Raw genomic sequence first — 18,785 nt, 5'->3', positions numbered from 1 at the left:
AAAATGTAAAACGGAGACTTTCATATATGCTGGCTGTTGCTATTGTCTAATGTGCAAACTCTGAAAAAAAATCTCAAGATAAAAAAATTAGCTTCTCTATTATGTTTTTTATCATAAACCAAATTTTATCATGTGTGCTTGCTTTTGTAACCCTTAACACAGTCATAATTGATGCAAGGCATGCAGAGCAATGGAGTAGCACAGCAGCTGTGAGACAGGATGTAGTGTATATGTAAGAACTTAATGTGTATCTTTCATTTGAAGTTTATATTATAGCAGAATATTAACAGTGCATCCCGTATTTTTTTCTTTACATGTTAATTGGAATTAAATAGACTAAAAATAGTAATAAAGTTAAGGTAATAATTGAATGTTGGTTAAGATGGAATTTTTTGTTTGTTTTTGCATTTTCTGATACCTTATTTTAAGCTTCTTGATGAATGTGTTGTATTTTAAAAACCATTTTTGAAGAGTATGTTTTTAAAAGTCACAATCTCCAGAAAATTAAAGGGATTAGAATCTCTTTTTGAAATGGCAAGTATAATAATTATACAAGGTTTTCAAAATTAAACACTGTGACTCTTCAAATTAGCATACTGTGTTTTCATCTATACTAATAATCAAAATAGATCCACTTAATTTGCCTTTCATTGAGGTATAACTAAATAATTAACAGAAAACTATGGAGTTGGAGAAATCTGTGAAGAATATTTTATAACATTTTCCTTATTCTATAGACATTTGAATATTTTTATAATGGTGAAAGCAATATTTTTGATATCAGCTGGAATGGAATTTAGCCTGATTATTTTTATATCTTATCAGACATAATTTGCAATATGATAAGTATGAATAACATCCTTTATATATTTTACATACAGTGAAGATTGGCAGATGTCTGGGTCAGGATCTCCATCTCAGTCTGGTTCAGATTCAGAATCTGAAGAAGAAAGAGATAAAAGTAGTTGTGATGAAACAGAATCTGATTATGAGCCAAAAAACAAAGTTAGAAGTAGAAAACCTCAAAATAGGTAAGTATAGTATGTTCTTGGTTTGATTCTGAAAATTGTTGGTTATGGAAGGTATTCGTTCTTTTTCTCACAGTTTCTCAAATCTTGTTTTTATGCCAGTATTTCTGTAAAACACCTCTCTCCCCTGGTCTTCACTAGATCTAAGTCAAAAAATGGAAAAAAGATTATTGGACAAAAAAAGAGACAGATTGATTCATCTGAGGAGGAGGAGGAGGATGAAGAAGACTATGATAATGATAAAAGAAGCTCTCGTCGACAAGCAACTGTCAATATTAGCTATAAGGAAGACGAAGAAATGAAAACAGATTCTGATGACCTACTTGAAGTCTGTGGAGAGGATGTTCCTCAACCCGAGGAAGAGGAATTTGAAACAATAGAACGGTTTATGGATTGTCGGATTGGGAGAAAAGGAGGTATTTTTTTAAAAAACATTTATTTTTTGGTTGTTTCAGTAATATTTATTAGAGTAAAGTATTTCTTGAAGGTTTTTCAACTTTGAAAGCCAAGAGGGTGGATTTTTTTCTTATTTGCTATAAAATATACTTTGCTTAGCCTGAATATTTTCTTCCCAGGAAGTAGCCATTTGATCTCATCATACGTTGCGGATATTAGGGAATTTTTAACCTGTGCGTTTGAGTTTTTCTGTTACCATGCCTAAATAAATGGTTGTTTTTAAAGTATTTTCAATTTGACATATGGTTTGGTTTAAAACTTCTTTCTTCTATCTCAAATATGTAAGTTACTTTTTAATTACCTTGACGTACATTTTTTTCCTTTCAGTTTTTTTAAGACATAAAATATATGTCTTAATATATTAAGACATATATTAAAATATATGTCTTAATATATGTATATATAAAATATGTCTTAATATATGTATGTCTTAAAATGTATGTCTTAATATATGTATATGTAATATATGTATTATATGTATATGTATATATGTAATATATGTATATGTAATAATATATGTATATGTACATGTATATGTATATGTATGTATCACGTTTTTTTAAATCCAGTTATTTGTCAAGGGACACTTACGCTCTTTCCAAAGTGTCTTAGCTATTATAAGTAATGCTACAGTGAACATGGGGGTGCAGATATCTTTTCCACATAGTGATTTTGGAAATGTAGTTTTCAAAGATGATTTTTAGTTATTTTAATTTCCAATTATTAATGTTTCAGTCGTCAGTTATCATATATTGCTGTATGATCTCATGTGAGCTGCTGTCCTTCTGACCTTTTTTTTCTAATTTTAAAACCGAGGGAATTAAATTAGATAATCTTTCTGTTCTAGAATTCAGAGTTTCTTTTATAAATGTGTAATATAATTTCCCATAAATTCTTACACCCTGTTTTTTATTTAAAAGAGCATATATTTTTCTATTTATATTCTTGAATTTTTGAGTTGAAATGCTTCTATAACAGAATTATATGGAATGTACTTGTGCTTTTTTTTCCAGCTACTGGTGCTACTACAACCATCTATGCAGTTGAAGCAGATGGTGACCCAAATGCAGGATTTGAAAAAAACAAGGAACCAGGCGAGATCCAGTATTTAATTAAATGGAAAGGATGGTCACATATCCACAATACTTGGGAGACAGAAGAAACCCTTAAGCAGCAGAATGTTAGAGGAATGAAAAAATTAGATAATTATAAGAAAAAAGATCAGGAAACAAAAAGATGGTATGTTTTATATTAGAGTTAAAAATTAATGATGCTTAACTTTATTTCTTTTTCAGTTTCTTCATTATTCAAACTGATTCACACGATGAGTGGCAAAATGGGAGATTTTGTGCTACAGATGGTGTTTGGGGGATGGGTTATTGGGGGAGATTTTTAAGTCTGTTCTTGGATTAATAATCTTTCAGGTTGAAAAATGCTTCTCCAGAAGATGTGGAATATTATAATTGCCAGCAAGAACTTACAGATGATCTCCATAAGCAGTATCAAATAGTGGAGCGAATAATTGGTTAGTAATAAATGATTCTAATTAAACATTTATCTTTCCATGCTTGAAGTCATCTGAAAAAAATCTTAAATTTACTGCTTACACATCAAATACAGTAGCTTGCTCTTACTGTAATAATAGGGGCTTCCCTGGTGGTGCAGTGGTTGAGAGTCCGCCTGCCAATGCAGGGGACATGGGTTCGTGCCCCGGTCCGGGAAGATCCCACATGCCGCGGAGTGGCTGGGCCCGTGAGCCATGGCCGCTGAGCCTGCGCAACGGGAGGGGCCACAACAGTGAGAGGCCCGCATACCACAAAAAAAATAAAAAATAAAAATAATAATAATAGAGCATTGTAAATCAGATGGCTAATTTTTACTTGTATAGCTTTTAACCAAAAATTATTCCTTGGATAAGATTCAGTGTAAAAAGTAAAATAAATACCTGATTTATCTCACAGCTCATTCAAATCAAAAGTCAGCTGCTGGCTATCCTGATTATTATTGCAAATGGCAGGGCCTTCCGTACTCAGAGTGCAGCTGGGAAGATGGAGCTCTCATTTCCAAAAAGTTTCAGGCGTGCATAGATGAGTATTTCAGCAGGAATCAGTCAAAAACTACTCCTTTTAAAGACTGCAAAGTAAGTATTGTTTGCCATTTTTAATTATTGAAAATATATTTATGCATCATAAATATTACAAGCCTACATAGAGAGTTGGATCCTGATTTCACATAGGCTAAAGGAGAGAACTGCTTGGATGGTAGGTCTTACAGGAAATGATGTTCCTGTAATTGCTATTCCATCTTACATGTGGCACTGTCTTTTAGCCTTGTTGAGTGAATCTGTATCAGAAAGATAATAAATTGGTGGTGGTAGTTGTGGGGAGTGGGTTAGGGAGATCAAAAAGGGAAAATTCCTTGGAAACTAGATGTATATGCTTGATTTAAAAGGTAGTGAAGGACTTCCCTGGTGGCGCAGTGGTTAAGAATCCGCCTGCCAATGCAGGGGACACAGGTTCGAGCCCTGGACCAGGAAGATCCCACAGGCCACGGAGCAGCTAAGCCCATGCGCCACAACTACTGAGCCTGTGCTCTAGAGCCCGCGAGCCACAACTACTGAGCCCACCTGCCACAACTACTGAAGTCTGTGTGCCTAGAGCCCGCGCTCCACAACAAGAGAAGCCACCACAATGAGAAGCCCGTGCACCGCAATGAAGAGTAGCCCCCGCTTGCCACAAGTAGAGAAAGCCCACACACAGCAATGAAGGCCCAGTGCAGCCATAAATAAATAAATAAATTTATTTATTTATTTATTTATTAAAAAGTAGTGAATATTTTCCGTGATGGTAGGAAAAGAGGGATGTCCCCATAAGAAAGTATCCAGGACTACCTTGCCTAATATAATATCTTTGTACTTAAAATTACTATTAGTAATAGTTTGGGGTCTGTACTACTAGAATTTGTTTTCTTATTACAAGATGGAATTAAATTCATAATGGTAATTTAGAAATCAGAAATCAAATGGGAAGTTAAACCAGTTTTATGGTTTATTTCTAGGTCAGTGCTGGAGCAATGGTTAAATGAATGAGTTTAACATAGCTTTTGCTTGTGAAACATGTGAGACCCAAGTATTTCAGTAAGAACTTATCTATCATTTTATTCACAAAAGAGAGCAAAATATTTTACTTTACATTGTTACAGTAATAGAAAACAGTCTTTTTTGACTGAATCCTCAGATATATTTTGAGTCATGGAATTTCTGGGCTTGATGATTTGAAATGAAATTTTAAAATTTATGGTAAAAGATAAAAGATCTTCAGCTTTTAATATGATTTCTTATGTTTAAGAATTCTTCATATTAACATTTATTTCTACTAAAGGTTTTAAAACAAAGGCCAAGATTTGTAGCCCTGAAGAAGCAGCCATCCTATATTGGAGGACATGAGGGATTAGAATTAAGAGATTATCAACTGAATGGTTTAAATTGGCTTGCTCACTCTTGGGTCAAGTAAGTATATTTTGAATTGTGTATTATAGAGGGTAAAAATTTTACAAATACAGGGTTTGGAAAAGATTTCTACCAATGTAAAGAATAAGACCCTTTGGTGTTTATATGCAGGTCTTTGAATTTCCAATTATATAAACAGTACTTATTACATATTAAGAAGAAAGAACCTTTTGATCGTTGCAGTATTTAAATAAATTTTTATTGAAATTGAAATCAGAATATGTATACATTCTGTTTCACTGTAGTTCTGGACTATTTCTCTTCCAGTTATTTCTAATATCCATTTAGGCCTCTATTTTTCTTTCCTCTCTCCTATGTCCCCTACTCTGTTCTTGGCAATAGAGGTGACTGAGGTGCAATTTTTTAAAAAAACTACCATAGCTGTAGTTTTATCTGGGCTCTACCACTTGTGATGGGTTGTGTTCTTGTCTACATATCTGATTATAGGTAATGCTGTTAATCTTTTAGCTGCTTCTGGTCTAAAATGATAAACTCTTCTCTTACACTATTATAATGGTCTTGACATTTATTATTTATAGTTAATATAAGTGGCATATTATACATAATACTATCAGATTCATCTTATTTAACTTCATATAAACTTGTACATGGATTATGTAAAAAGGTTTCTTGTAAATTTGAATCTATTGCATACATGATTTTTGTTTTTAACTTTGTAGAGGAAATAGTTGCATACTCGCTGATGAAATGGGCCTTGGAAAAACAATACAGACGATCTCATTTCTGAACTATTTGTTTCATGAACACCAATTATATGGACCTTTTCTATTAGTAGTACCACTCTCCACTCTCACTTCCTGGCAAAGGGAGATTCAAACATGGGCTTCTCAAATGAATGCTGTGGTTTATTTAGGTGACATCAACAGCAGAAACATGGTAAGTTGTTCGTCACAAATTTAGAAATTTAGACAAACTTGTCTTTGAGGACACATCTTGATTTGTCTTTATAAAGTCTTAGTTTCTAGCATTAAGCTTGCCACACAGTAAGATTCAATACGTGTTTGACTGGCTTAATAAAAATTAATTTTTGGTTTAGTGTTACTTTATATATATTTTTTCCTGCCTTATTGAAAGTTTCAAATATACATGAAAGCCTACAGAAGAGTATAATAAATTACCATGTGCATAGGTCCAACTTCACAATTTTAACTCCTGCCAGTTTTGTTTCATCTGTACCTCTACATGGTACTTTCCCCCCAGTTATTGTGAAGCAAACCCCAGACATGATATTTCATCCTCAAAAAAAAAAAAATCATTTGTGTTTCGTCAAATGAGAACTTCCTTCAGTAAAAAGTGTATATTAAAAATGTGTCTTTTTTTATAGAAGGTTTTGATATGCTGGAGTATTTATATTTTATTTATGATAAGATCAATGTAGCTTGTTGGACTATATAAAGAATAGTTAAAATTATTTTATTACCTAAACATATAGACATAGTTTTTTGTGTATTTTGAATGGATTTTATTTTAGATATTCAAGTAACAGTATACTTTTTTTTACTGTTTGTCTTAAAATTGTCTTTGAAATTTCTTGATAGATAAGAACTCATGAATGGATGCATCCCCAGACCAAACGGTTAAAGTTTAATATACTGTTAACAACTTATGAAATCTTATTGAAGGATAAGGTGTGTATTATCTGTGTTTCTCTGTTTGGTATACATCAGTTTTTCCTTTACCATATGTTGTGGATAGGATGAGAAGATAACTTAAATCAAGGGTCAGCAAATTAAAGCCTGTGAGTCAAATCTGGCTTATCTGTTTATTTTTTTTATGATCCTTGAAGTAAGAATGATTTTTACATTTTTAAAGTGTTGTAAAAACAAGCCAAAGAATATGAAACTAGTTTGGTGTAGTGTCTGTTGATTTGTGAAGTCTTTAAAGAGGAGGAAGATACTTAACAGGATTATGCTACCACTGGGTAAATGCTTTATACCTATTATTTAATTCTTCATAATTATTTTATAATATATTGCTGTCCCTATTGTGAAGAAAAGTCAGTTCTCAAGGAAGTTAATGAACTTGCCTAAGGTCATGCAACTATTAAGTAGCAGAATCAGGTTTGTCTCTGTTTTAAGTCAGAGACCCACGTTTATATTATTGGAGATACACAATTCATAAAAATTATACAGTAAATTATAACTACACTTGGAGTAAGACACTGTTCCAAATATATTTTCTCCAAATTAACATTAATAGAGGTTTCTACTGGGCTTAGGCTTAAAAATCTTCTGTAAAATTTTTAAATGATACTATAGTTTTATTTTCAATATGTAAGCTGGTAAAAAAAACTTTCATTTTATTATATTATACTTTGTTTTTCTAATGGCTCAGTTAGTCATGGAAGGAACTTTATTTTACATGTTGAGTTACTTGATTTGAAGATTCCAATAAATCTTAGAATAATACATAATTTTTATCTGAATATTAGATATAGGTTTGTTTTTAAATTTGCCCCATTTTAATGTTTCTCTCGAAATATTAACTATGTTTTTCTGTTCATTTTAAGGCATTCCTTGGAGGCCTAAATTGGGCATTTATAGGTGTAGATGAAGCACATCGATTAAAGAATGATGATTCTCTTCTGTATAAAACTTTAATAGATTTTAAGTCCAATCACCGTCTCCTTATCACTGGAACTCCTCTGCAAAACTCCCTCAAAGAGCTCTGGTCTTTGCTACATTTCATTATGCCAGAAAAGTAAGATAAATTGAGATATACAATGTTACTGTTAGTTTTGTATGCTAAGTTTAGCAGGAAAATAATTAGTGTAGGTAATAAGGTCAGAAGGAGGTTTTATTGTCCCAAACATTGGACCAGGGATTATTAAGAAGAAAAGAAATGGAAATGGGATGGAATATTTCATGTTTGAAATAATACTTTAATTTTCCAATTTTGTAAATAAGCTTGAGCCACATAAATTACAACAGTTGATTTTGCCTGGGTTCAAAATATACCTTGCTTAAAAAATGGAAATGGTATCATTCTTAGTACTTAACAGTAGCAGTAACAACAGTAACAAGGTGCTCTTAGAAAATTCCATTTTCTAAATGAGGGAAACCAGAATAAGTAAGGGTAAACAACTCGTCCAAGTTCACATACATATTTTCTTTGAATAGATTCAGAACTTTCTTTGAGAAATATTTTACTGATAATTACTCCCGTATTTGAAAATATTTCACCTTTATTTAACTCAAGGAAAGTCAAAAATTATTTATAAAACAACTCCTTATATTTTACCTCTATATAGATATACAATAGATTTCTTGGAAAGATAGTTATTAGAAGTGATTCATTTTAGCTAATTTTTTTTTTTCTAAAAATCTGTACTTTGTTTACATCTGACTATCCTGAAAAATCTCAAATGCAATTTGACTTCTTTTAGTGATTCTTCCATTTGCTTAAATTTTTAAGGTTTTCTTCCTGGGAAGATTTTGAAGAAGAACATGGCAAAGGCAGAGAATATGGTTATGCAAGCCTCCACAAGGAGCTTGAGCCATTTCTGTTACGCAGGGTTAAGAAAGATGTGGAAAAATCTCTTCCTGCCAAGGTCGAACAGATTTTAAGAATGGAAATGAGTGCTTTACAGAAACAATATTACAAGTAAGCTGTAAACAGAGCACATGTTCTGAACATTTAATTGTATATAATCCCTGTCCTTTTCTCATCCAGGTGCCCCCCAGCCCCATTTGGGTCTTAGAGCAGTAACAATTCTTGAATTTTAGAATGGGTTTATTCATTGGAATATTGATTGAGGCAGAGAGATTTAATGGCATGTCCAAGATCATGGGTGACATAAGACTAAATAATTCATCTTATAACACATCATTAATTGTTTTTCTCTATTTCGTACTGTTACATTATGGAGGGTTTCTTTTTAAGTGTTAGGATTGCCATGATACCAAGGCATTATTACGTAATTATGATGATTATATAATTGACAGATAGAAGTAGAAGCCAGAAAAACAAACTTAGAACAAAATTTTAGGCTTCCCCTGCTTTTCGAAGAATGTTAATAATCATATTTTGTATAAATTATGTACGTTGGATCTATATAGTAACACTTCAAAGAATCAAAACGAAATATGTGTCCTAATATCTGTTTAAACATTTAATTGCATAAAATGCACTGCTACATGCATTTGAATTCTCAGAAACATATTTTATGACAAATCTGTGTCATCCACTTAAAAAATACACTTATTATATAAATTTCACATTTTTATTATGGAAAATTTCAAACATATGCAGAATAGGGTAATATATTAAACTCCATCACTCAGCTTGGTTTTCAGCTCATAGCCAGTCTTATTTTATCTCTAGCCACCCCCACTTCCCCTATTTCCTGTCATTTTGAGGCAAATCAGATATAATTGTTTAAAGTCCCTTCGAAGACTAACTTTGTAAAAAGGAAGAAAATAAAAGATATTAGTCAAGTTAGATCATGGTGAGAGGAAATGTTATGTATAATTTGCAGTAATAAAGTAATCACTTACAATTTTTCTCTAAGTCGCATGTGTATTGTGTAACTGTAATTTAGAGAAGGCAGTGGGGCTAAACCAGATATCCTCATGACGTATTAGGTACCCAGTGTAGTGAAATTTGTAGGAAGGTTAAGATAGATAATACAGTTGACCATTTTAAAAATAAATTTTTGGGGTAAGGGATTAATATACTATATTCACTATGTTATGTTAAGCCTTTACTTTGTATAGTTAATGGTTCGGATAAGAAGTTATGTGTTCTCATGAGTCTTATGAATGAGGTTCAGTAGTCTTGTGAACAGAGTTTGGTCCATTGTATATGCAGTTGAACTTCTTAATGGTGCAGTTTTGCTTTGGTACTTAATTGATTTTTTATGGTTTTAGAATTCATCCTGATAATTGTTCTGCTACATCATTTTCATAATCATTTTTCTAAACAGATGGATATTAACTAGGAATTACAAAGCCCTCAGCAAAGGTTCCAAGGGCAGTACCTCAGGCTTTTTGAATATTATGATGGAGCTAAAGAAATGTTGTAACCATTGCTACCTCATTAAACCACCAGATAATAATGAATTCTATAATAAACAGGAGGCCTTACAAGTAAGAATTTAAAAATTTTATAACTTTGTGGTAAAGCAAAATTCTAGAAAGGTTTATTTCAGTTTTAACTGAAAATGGCACAGTGCTTTAATATATTGGCTAGAAGTTCTCTTTGGTTAATGGTATATTTAAATAATGGTGCTGCTTATTTTTTAGTCTTTATAAAAAGATTTTAAAATTATAATTTATCCATTTAATCATTTTGATCATTTTTCTAAAAACAGATCTCTCTAACCATGGACTGTCGCACTTTATCCAGCAAAAACCCCTTAGTGTATTTTTCATTGTGGAAAAAATTCACTAATAGTGATTGTGCTGAATTCGTGACATGGCAAATGGTAGTCTTAAGAAGGGCATCTGGACCTTAGATCTTACATTTCCTATCACTTCTGGAAGACAAATGAAGAGTGTGAAGAAGGCACAATTGTCATCCAGCCATAGTAGTGCTTTGAAGTGCTATCAGTGACTTATACATATAAATTAGAATACATTTTCGCACTCTTTCAAGACCTTTGATTACTTAGTTGTTGCTTCTTTCAGTGTATTGTTTTTCAGCTAAGATTTTTGGAGAAATGGTGTAATAACTGGCAAATAGAGTGAAACAGTGCTTTTGGTTTTTTGTCTCCAGAAAATACAGCAAAAACCTAGGTGCTAAATGGCAAGGAAAATTTAGCTTAAGTCATAGAGCAAATTGATAAAGCTTCTAGAAAATTTCAAAAACTGAAATAAACTTTCCAACATTATGAAAATTTAAAATCTCAATTTAAAATAATTAAAGAAACAGGTGTTGTTGGGCATTTATTTCATTTGATATAGTTCTTTTAACGCGTCATAACAGTTGTAATTTATTGTTTCCTTATAGCACTTAATCCGTAGTAGCGGAAAATTAATTCTTCTTGACAAACTGTTAATTCGCCTAAGAGAGCGAGGCAATAGAGTTCTTATTTTTTCTCAAATGGTGCGGATGTTAGATATACTTGCAGAATATTTGAAGTATCGTCAATTCCCCTTTCAAGTAAGCATTTCATTTTGTCTTTTTGGTTGATTTAAATTTCATCTAATTCCTGGGCGTGTTCTACAAAATTACCTTTGAAATTCTTTTGTAAATGAAGAATAGATTTTATATAAATCATACTCTGTTTAAGAAAATAGATCTGTTAAAAAAATTTTTGTCATTCTTTTTTTTTTTCTTCTTGACCTTATAGCAAAGCAGTCTTTCTTTTAAGTTTGTATTCCTCTCCTGTGTTCAAATCCTAAGGGGCAGCCTTATGTATTAGGCTTTAGTCTTAGGAAGGATAAGAGAGAGCAGTTCTTGTGAATGTTGCCAGGACTGTTGCAGATTCTGAAGATTATGAGCTCATAGTTATTCTAATGCATAGTTTGCTGAGTAAAACTTACATGACTTTAGAAAATATACCAAAGACCAAAATGGGCTTACATTCCGTCTATTCAATATTTATTTTGAAATTCATTCAATATAATTACAGCTAATATGAATGAGTGTTTAATATTAGAGTCAGTCTTAGCACTTTACTTTAGTCCTTAGAGCAATTTTATGAACAGTACCTGGAACATAGCGAACACATAGCATATACAGCTAATAAATGATGTATATTTAGTACAGGCAGTAAAATAGAAGTAGAATTATAATGATGAACCTCAATACACATAATCCCTGCTCTGTTGGAGTTTACAATCTGGTGTGGGAGATAGCCATTAAGTAGGTAATTACAAATGTAATGTTACAACTCTGGTAAGTGCTATGAAGAGCAGGTGTTGGGTGATACAAACTTGATTGAGATACATGTAGTCATTTAGGGGAAAAAGTAGAAAGAGTGAAAGGTTTTACTAATTGTAATTTTTAGTGAAAAAGAAACATAATACTTTAAAAACTTTTTTGATTTTGGACATTCTTGTTTAGGTAATATTTAGTAAACACTCAATATGTCAGACACTGTGCTAAGTGTTTTACTATGTTCTCTAACTGAATCCTCTGTATGAAGGAAGTACACTACTTCCTCTGTCCATTTAGTGAGAAGGAAACTTACAAGGAGAAAAAGGCAAATTACTTGCCCAAGGCACCCATGAATACTCAGTATACTCAAATGTGGGCTATTCATCTAGAGCCATGGTGCCCCAAATCAGTGATTCTCATACTTTAAAACAGAGGGCTTTTGTTGGATCCCTCACTCACAGTTTTTGATTCAGTAGGTCTGAAATGGGTCTCAGTAATTTGCATTTCTAAGTTCTCAGGCGACGTCAATGTGTTGGTCCATAACCACACTGGACTGTTTTTTAAACTGTGGGCTGTAACCCATTAATGGATCTGGGAATCAGTTTAATGGGTTGTACCAACTTTTTTTTTTTAATCATAAAATAATGAGGGTATATCACAGTACATTGTGTCATGAAACTTGCTTTGGGCATATAGCTGTATACTTCATTCACATGTAAAATGTATTCTTACGGTGGGTCTCAGGTAAAATGACAGCCAGTGCTATTATTTACTCTTAGCGAAAGTAGTTCCAGTGGTTAAGAGCACAGATTCTGGAGACAGAATTCCTGGGCGTTGCTTTCCTACCTATAAGTACCTTCTAGTGTTAGCAAAAGCGATGCTGCATTTTCATACTTAATTTCATAATTGATTTTAATTCCTTTTTAAAGTTTTGATTCTGTTACAATGCAGTATTTTAATGTTTTGTTCCAGAGATTAGATGGATCAATAAAAGGAGAGCTGAGGAAACAAGCTCTAGATCATTTTAATGCTGAAGGATCAGAGGTATGAATGCTTTCAAAATTGTAAATAAATTGTTTTAGTCATTATTTTAGTCATACATAACTTGTAGTTTTTTATTGGTGGTAGCCAGTTTCGATTTGCAAGTGAGCTTTTTAAATCAGTATTCTGTGTTAAATCTGAGGAATTTTACCCTTTTGTATCAATACTATTACAATATAGGACAGTTAGATTTGCTTCAAAATAAATTAGCCCACTTTGATTTAGAATTCTTTATGAATTGTTTATTATTCCCATATATATATTTGTATTTTGGAGTCTTGTTGATTGGTTTTGCTAGATGTTTATATATTTTATTAGTAATTTTTAAAACTACCTTTCAGTTTTATTGGTAAAATACTTTTTAAATTCAGAAATTCAATTGTAAAATTCTCACATTGATTATTCACAGTCCCAGTTTAGAAAAATTTAAAATTGTGCCTATTTGTAATTCCTTACAGGATTTCTGCTTTTTGCTTTCCACAAGAGCTGGAGGTTTAGGAATTAACTTAGCCTCAGCTGACACTGTTGTTATATTTGATTCTGATTGGAATCCACAAAATGATCTTCAGGCACAGGCTAGAGCTCATCGAATTGGGCAAAAGAAACAGGTATTCTTCTATTCTCCTTATTTTACTCTTTTATTTTTATTTTTTAAAAGTTTTTAAAAAATAAATTTATTTTATTTATTTACTTTTGGCTGTGTTGGGTCTTCGTTGCTGCACACAGGCTTTCTCTAGTTGTGGCAAGTGGGGGCTACACTTCATTGCGGTGCGCGGGCCTCTCATTGCGGTGGCTTCTCTTGCTGCGGAGCACAGGCTCTAGGCACACGGGCTTCAGTAGTTGTGGCTCGCAGGCTCTAGAGCACAGGCTCGGTAGTTGTGATGCACGGTCTTAGTTGCTCCGTGGCATGTGGGATCTTCCCAGACCAGCGATTGAACCCATTTCCCCTGCGGTGGCAGGTGGATTCTAGCACCATCAGGGAAGCCCTATTTTACTCTTTTAGAATCTTTTTTATGATCAGTGTTTAGAAGTGATTTTGGTTTATCCTTCTGGTAAGATTGTTGGAACAGTCATATTGCTATTGAACAGATAGCGTACTGAGGAACTCAGATTTACCAGAATCACCTGGAAATTCTGACAGAACTGAGAAAACTATGCCTAAATAAGATCGTGCACTCTCTTTTGATCATAATTCAGTTTACAGCTATAGAATACAATGTTCTTCATTCAGTATATAAACTTTAAAATGTCTTCATATACTTATTTTAACTATTGAAAGAGTTTTGCTTAGTACATTGCTTCCTTTTTGTTAGGCTGTGTTTTATCCATGTGCTCACAAGATTCTCCATGCAAAAAAGCCATTCTCATAAGTTTTGTACAACTGTCTGGCACAGTTGTAATAGCCCTTGAGAAAAACCATCTGTCATCCTTTTGATGTCTTGGTCCTTGTACTTTTAATTCATTTACCTCCATCTACAGTAGTGTTCTCAGACTTCTTCAAAGTAGGAGATATGAGCAAGTAGCACAAAAAGGCACGTTTTATTTACTTGTAAACATTCATATTTTCTACTGAAAAATAAATCCATAATATAAAAGGAAAAAAATGTTTTACTCATATAATTCTTATAAAAGAGAGGGAAACTTGAAGTAGGGATAACAACATGCCAAGACAAATTATAGACTGTCAAAGATGAGAAAGTGAGGAAATAGGATATTCTCACAGGTGAGCTGGGCCTAATGTATATGTGAAAAGACAGCATATTCCTGTATTATGAATGAGATGGAGAAAAGTGATTAATTGCACTGAACAAGATAACTCCTATATTGAAATCCTCAACACATGGCTAGACTAAACATTCCACTTATACTACTTAAAGACCTTGGCTACCACATTTTCTAATACAGAATAGAAAATAGAGGATACATATTAGGAAAAGAACCAGTAAGACAAGATACTATAGAAAGCTGTGTGGTAGAACTCTGGGATGAATACCTAAGTAAGATCACAAAATAATGCAATACAGATTTCTTACCATTGTGTTAACAAAAATTTTTAAACATAGTTATATATATGAAATATATTTTTATTATTAATGAGATAAATTCTTTACTATTTCATTATTGGTGACATATAAGATTCCTGTGCTTCATGTACTTGCTATTTTAGTAGTAGTTGGTTCTAAATCTGATCAAAGGAGTCTAAGACCTCCTTTTAAATATTTGCATGCAGCAACTACAAACTGAGTAGTTGTAGGTTACTAATACAGATGAGTTTTATTGGTGACCCAATACTATAAATGTTTAGAAATAACTTTTGATAAAGATGCAAATAATACAATATCCAGTTATCTACTGATTTATACAGTAGTTCCAATCCTGAAAAAATTAGTGTGTATTGTAACTTTGTAAAAACGCTTCATGTTTATATTAAAACAGTTATAATTTAGACTCATGATAATTTAGAACGGTTTTTAAAAATCATTTGGAAGACTCAAAAGGCACAGGATAATTTTTCATTGAGCCAAAATGTCCAGTTTAATGAAGAATGCCTGGTATCCCAGGTCCCTATGCTCTAAATGCTGGTAAGCCCACCTAATCACTGAAAACTAAAAATGTTTCCATAAATTTTCATAATATCCCTATATGGTGGTATTGTTTGATATAGAACCACTGACTTTGAGAAGTAGGGCAGAATTACTACACATCAATTTTTGTCTATTTTGGAAAACTTTTTCTTTTTTTTTAATGGCAGGGCTTCATCATTAACTTGGCAGGTGATTTGTGGAATTTTGGATTATTGGAATGATGAAACATTAATCAGAATTAAGGGAACTGGTATAAGGTTGTCATAAGTTTATTACCATTCCCCCTCCTTCCCAGCTAAAAGATAATTTAAAAATTACTGTCATTCCTTTATAAAAAGAAAATGAAGCAAATAAAGTCTATTAACCAAAATGTAAGAAGGAAGGACATACTCTCAGTCTTTAAACTGAAGAAACTTAGTTTTATATTTTTTAATTTTCATATTGCTTTTGACCAGTGAAAATTTTACGTCAGATGAACATCAGTCTGTGTACCGATATTTGGGCATTTAACATTAGCAAAACGAATCCTTTTTACTGCACTTTAAGTTTCATCGTGTTTATCTTTACAGGTGAACATTTATCGTCTAGTTACAAAGGGATCAGTTGAAGAGGATATTCTTGAAAGGGCCAAAAAGAAGATGGTTTTAGATCATCTTGTGATTCAACGAATGGACACAACTGGGAAGACAGTATTACACACGGGTTCTGCTCCCTCAAGGTAGTTACTTTACTTAAAAAAAAAGTCCTTTTAGAATCATACTATACTCATTTTTCTGAAATGTTACATAGTGTAAACAGGTCATTGAAGTACTATATTTAGTGTTATTTTTTAAAGCACTGAGCTAATTTCTAGTCAATGGCATAAATTCAGTACATGGTTTCACCACTCTAGTTTTGTAATCTTGGGGGAAAACCCTAAGCTTCAAGTTCTTTAGTTTTAAAATAAGTATACTAGTAATGCTTCACTTATCTATGTCATATTAACTGTTGTAAAGGTGACTATGTCAATAACTCATAGAAGTGCTATGTAAATGTTAAATTTGTGACTGTTAGTGTTAAGTATTTTTGTTTGTCCTGATTTTAGTTCTACTCCTTTCAATAAAGAAGAGTTATCAGCCATTTTAAAGTTTGGTGCTGAGGAACTTTTTAAGGAGCCCGAGGGAGAAGAACAAGAGCCCCAGGTAAAACAAACAAAAACAAACTTGTCTCAAAATGTGTCATTTTTTAAGCTATAAATGTAAAGTATATTTATTTTAAAACATAAAGCATATTTAAAATAAAGATTTCTTTCTTATTTTAGGAAATGGATATAGATGAAATCTTGAAGAGGGCTGAAACTCATGAAAATGAACCAGGACCTTTAACTGTAGGAGATGAATTACTTTCTCAGTTCAAGGTAGTTTTCTTTTTTAATTTTTCTTTATAATTATATAAATTGATAAGGGATGTTTTTTTTTGTCATTTAGTGTTTTATTCATCTTTTCTTTCTTTAAGCAGGATCAGCATGATAATCTAAAAAATGTTAAAAACATCTTTGTCTTAAAATTTGCTATGGTGTATAAAAATTTTTCTTTCTTATTCTGACAAACCAGTAGTGACCTGATTTGAAAGGGACCAAATCATTTATGAACAGTTACGTTTTCATGACTGAAGACTTTAGCTAATCTTTATTGGAGCAGTTTTTGACATCAGATTAGTCTAAGCATTATCACAACTAAGAAAACTCAAGTTTTCAAGTTTGACTCAAATCAGTCAGGCAAAGTAAGCAAAGTAAGCAGTAACACTGACAAATACCCCTGGTTAGGTGAGGGCTAAAAGGTTGCAAGGAGTCCTAAAGTCAACCAGCCTCATAAAGTGTGTGCCAGTTGTTTAGCATAAAGAAGCAGCTTCCTCTATATCCTAGCCATTTCCTACAACCTGAGGTTTTTAAGGGTCAATTAATGTCATTCATTCATTTCACACATATTTATTGTGCACCTGCAATGTGCCACACACAGACACAGCAGTGAATAGAAACTTTTGCAATTTTAATGGATCACCCTGCCTGCAGTGCAGAGGATTTACTGTAGTGGGCAAGAATTGAAGCAGGAAGAAAAGTTAGAAGACTATTTCAGTAATCCTGGTGAGAGGTAAAGTTTTCTGGAACCGGCACTCACTCTGGGTATTGTCTAATGAACTTTTGTTTTTTTAAACATTGTTATACTATTTGCTTTTAATTTGACTAATTGGCAATTTGAAAAAGTCACTGATACGTTAACTTGAATAAATACAGATTATGTTTATACCAGTGAGTTGCTACTCATACACAGCTGGCTTTAAGGCTGTCATTAACATTTAGATAGCATACATGAGAGAATAAGCACTATATTTTCAGCCCCATTCCTTGTATAGCATGAGCATAGTTTTCTTGTCTTTTCAGTTATCTGTAAGCTTTAATGTACTAGTATTGGCAGTTAGCTTTAATGAGTGCTTTCTGTGTACCAGACTCTGCACAGTTCTTTAAATGCATTATCTTACTTAATCCTCACAAAAGTTAGTGAGCTCTTACTAGCCCTCTGTTTTCAGAGTTGAATAAACTAGGGCTTAGGGAACCTAAATAAATTTATCTATGGTCTCAGAGCTCCTTGTGTCTTGTCATTAGCTCTTTAGGTACTTCGTTTATGATCAATAAAAATAAGAATTTTGGGTTGTTCTATAGCACTTTGTAGTTAATGGACTGGTGTGGTAATTTCTGCAGAAGGTGATTTAGCATATTACTCTATAAATTACTTTGTTGTTACTCTGTTAACTTCCTCTAGTTCTGTTATTAGTAATAGTTTTGTTGATAAGCAAGGCAAAAGAGAATCATTCCTGGAAGAGAAATCTTAGAAGTCATTTGGTTTGATCTACTTTGACCTCGTGAAGAAATACACTTAGCAGTCATATTTGGTTTAACCCATAGTCATATTCATTATCCTGAGGCTATTTAAGTTATATTATCTTATTCTGGTGTACCTCTTCCTTCCCGCTAAAAAAGAAAAATATAATTTAAGGATGAGTTCTTCTTTCATCTTATTCTGCTAAAATTCTGGAATTTATCAGGTTGCCAACTTTTCAAATATGGATGAGGATGACATTGAGTTGGAACCTGAAAGAAATTCAAAGAATTGGGAAGAAATCATTCCTGAAGATCAAAGAAGACGATTAGAAGAGGAAGAAAGACAAAAGGAACTTGAAGAAATTTATATGCTCCCCAGAATGAGAAACTGTGCAAAACAGGTGACTTTTTGATTTAAAAGATATTTCTGTATTGTAAGAGTATTTACATCTGGACTGTCTTTTTTG

The 18,785-nt window shown here is 32.5% G+C and overlaps 1 protein-coding gene across 4 annotated transcripts in view; it reads left to right on the top strand.

Annotated features, from left to right (window-relative positions):
- Positions 1–18,785, top strand: part of CHD1 (chromodomain helicase DNA binding protein 1) — a 74,955-nt gene that overhangs the window by 29,470 nt on the left and 26,700 nt on the right. For all 4 annotated transcript variants that reach the window (XR_009563437.1, XM_070045165.1, XM_030848423.2 and 1 more), the window contains exons 6-23: positions 882–1,031; positions 1,170–1,444; positions 2,498–2,723; positions 2,909–3,009; positions 3,446–3,624; positions 4,865–4,992; positions 5,673–5,889; positions 6,552–6,641; positions 7,523–7,713; positions 8,428–8,616; positions 9,938–10,100; positions 10,963–11,115; positions 12,808–12,879; positions 13,335–13,484; positions 16,031–16,179; positions 16,546–16,642; positions 16,762–16,857; positions 18,543–18,719. Coding sequence is in view for 3 of the 4 variants with exons in the window: in XM_070045165.1 (XP_069901266.1) it covers positions 882–1,031; positions 1,170–1,444; positions 2,498–2,723; positions 2,909–3,009; positions 3,446–3,624; positions 4,865–4,992; positions 5,673–5,889; positions 6,552–6,641; positions 7,523–7,713; positions 8,428–8,616; positions 9,938–10,100; positions 10,963–11,115; positions 12,808–12,879; positions 13,335–13,484; positions 16,031–16,179; positions 16,546–16,642; positions 16,762–16,857; positions 18,543–18,719 (2,803 nt within the window). In the remaining variant the exon portion in view is untranslated. The remainder of the gene's footprint in view (positions 1–881; positions 1,032–1,169; positions 1,445–2,497; positions 2,724–2,908; positions 3,010–3,445; positions 3,625–4,864; positions 4,993–5,672; positions 5,890–6,551; positions 6,642–7,522; positions 7,714–8,427; positions 8,617–9,937; positions 10,101–10,962; positions 11,116–12,807; positions 12,880–13,334; positions 13,485–16,030; positions 16,180–16,545; positions 16,643–16,761; positions 16,858–18,542; positions 18,720–18,785) is intronic.

The sequence above is a fragment of the Globicephala melas genome, chromosome 3 (genome assembly GCF_963455315.2).
Source record: "Globicephala melas chromosome 3, mGloMel1.2, whole genome shotgun sequence".
NCBI lineage: Eukaryota > Metazoa > Chordata > Mammalia > Artiodactyla > Delphinidae > Globicephala > Globicephala melas.
The sequence above is the reverse complement of the archived record's forward strand: the minus strand, read 5'-3'. Positions and strand labels throughout refer to the sequence as shown.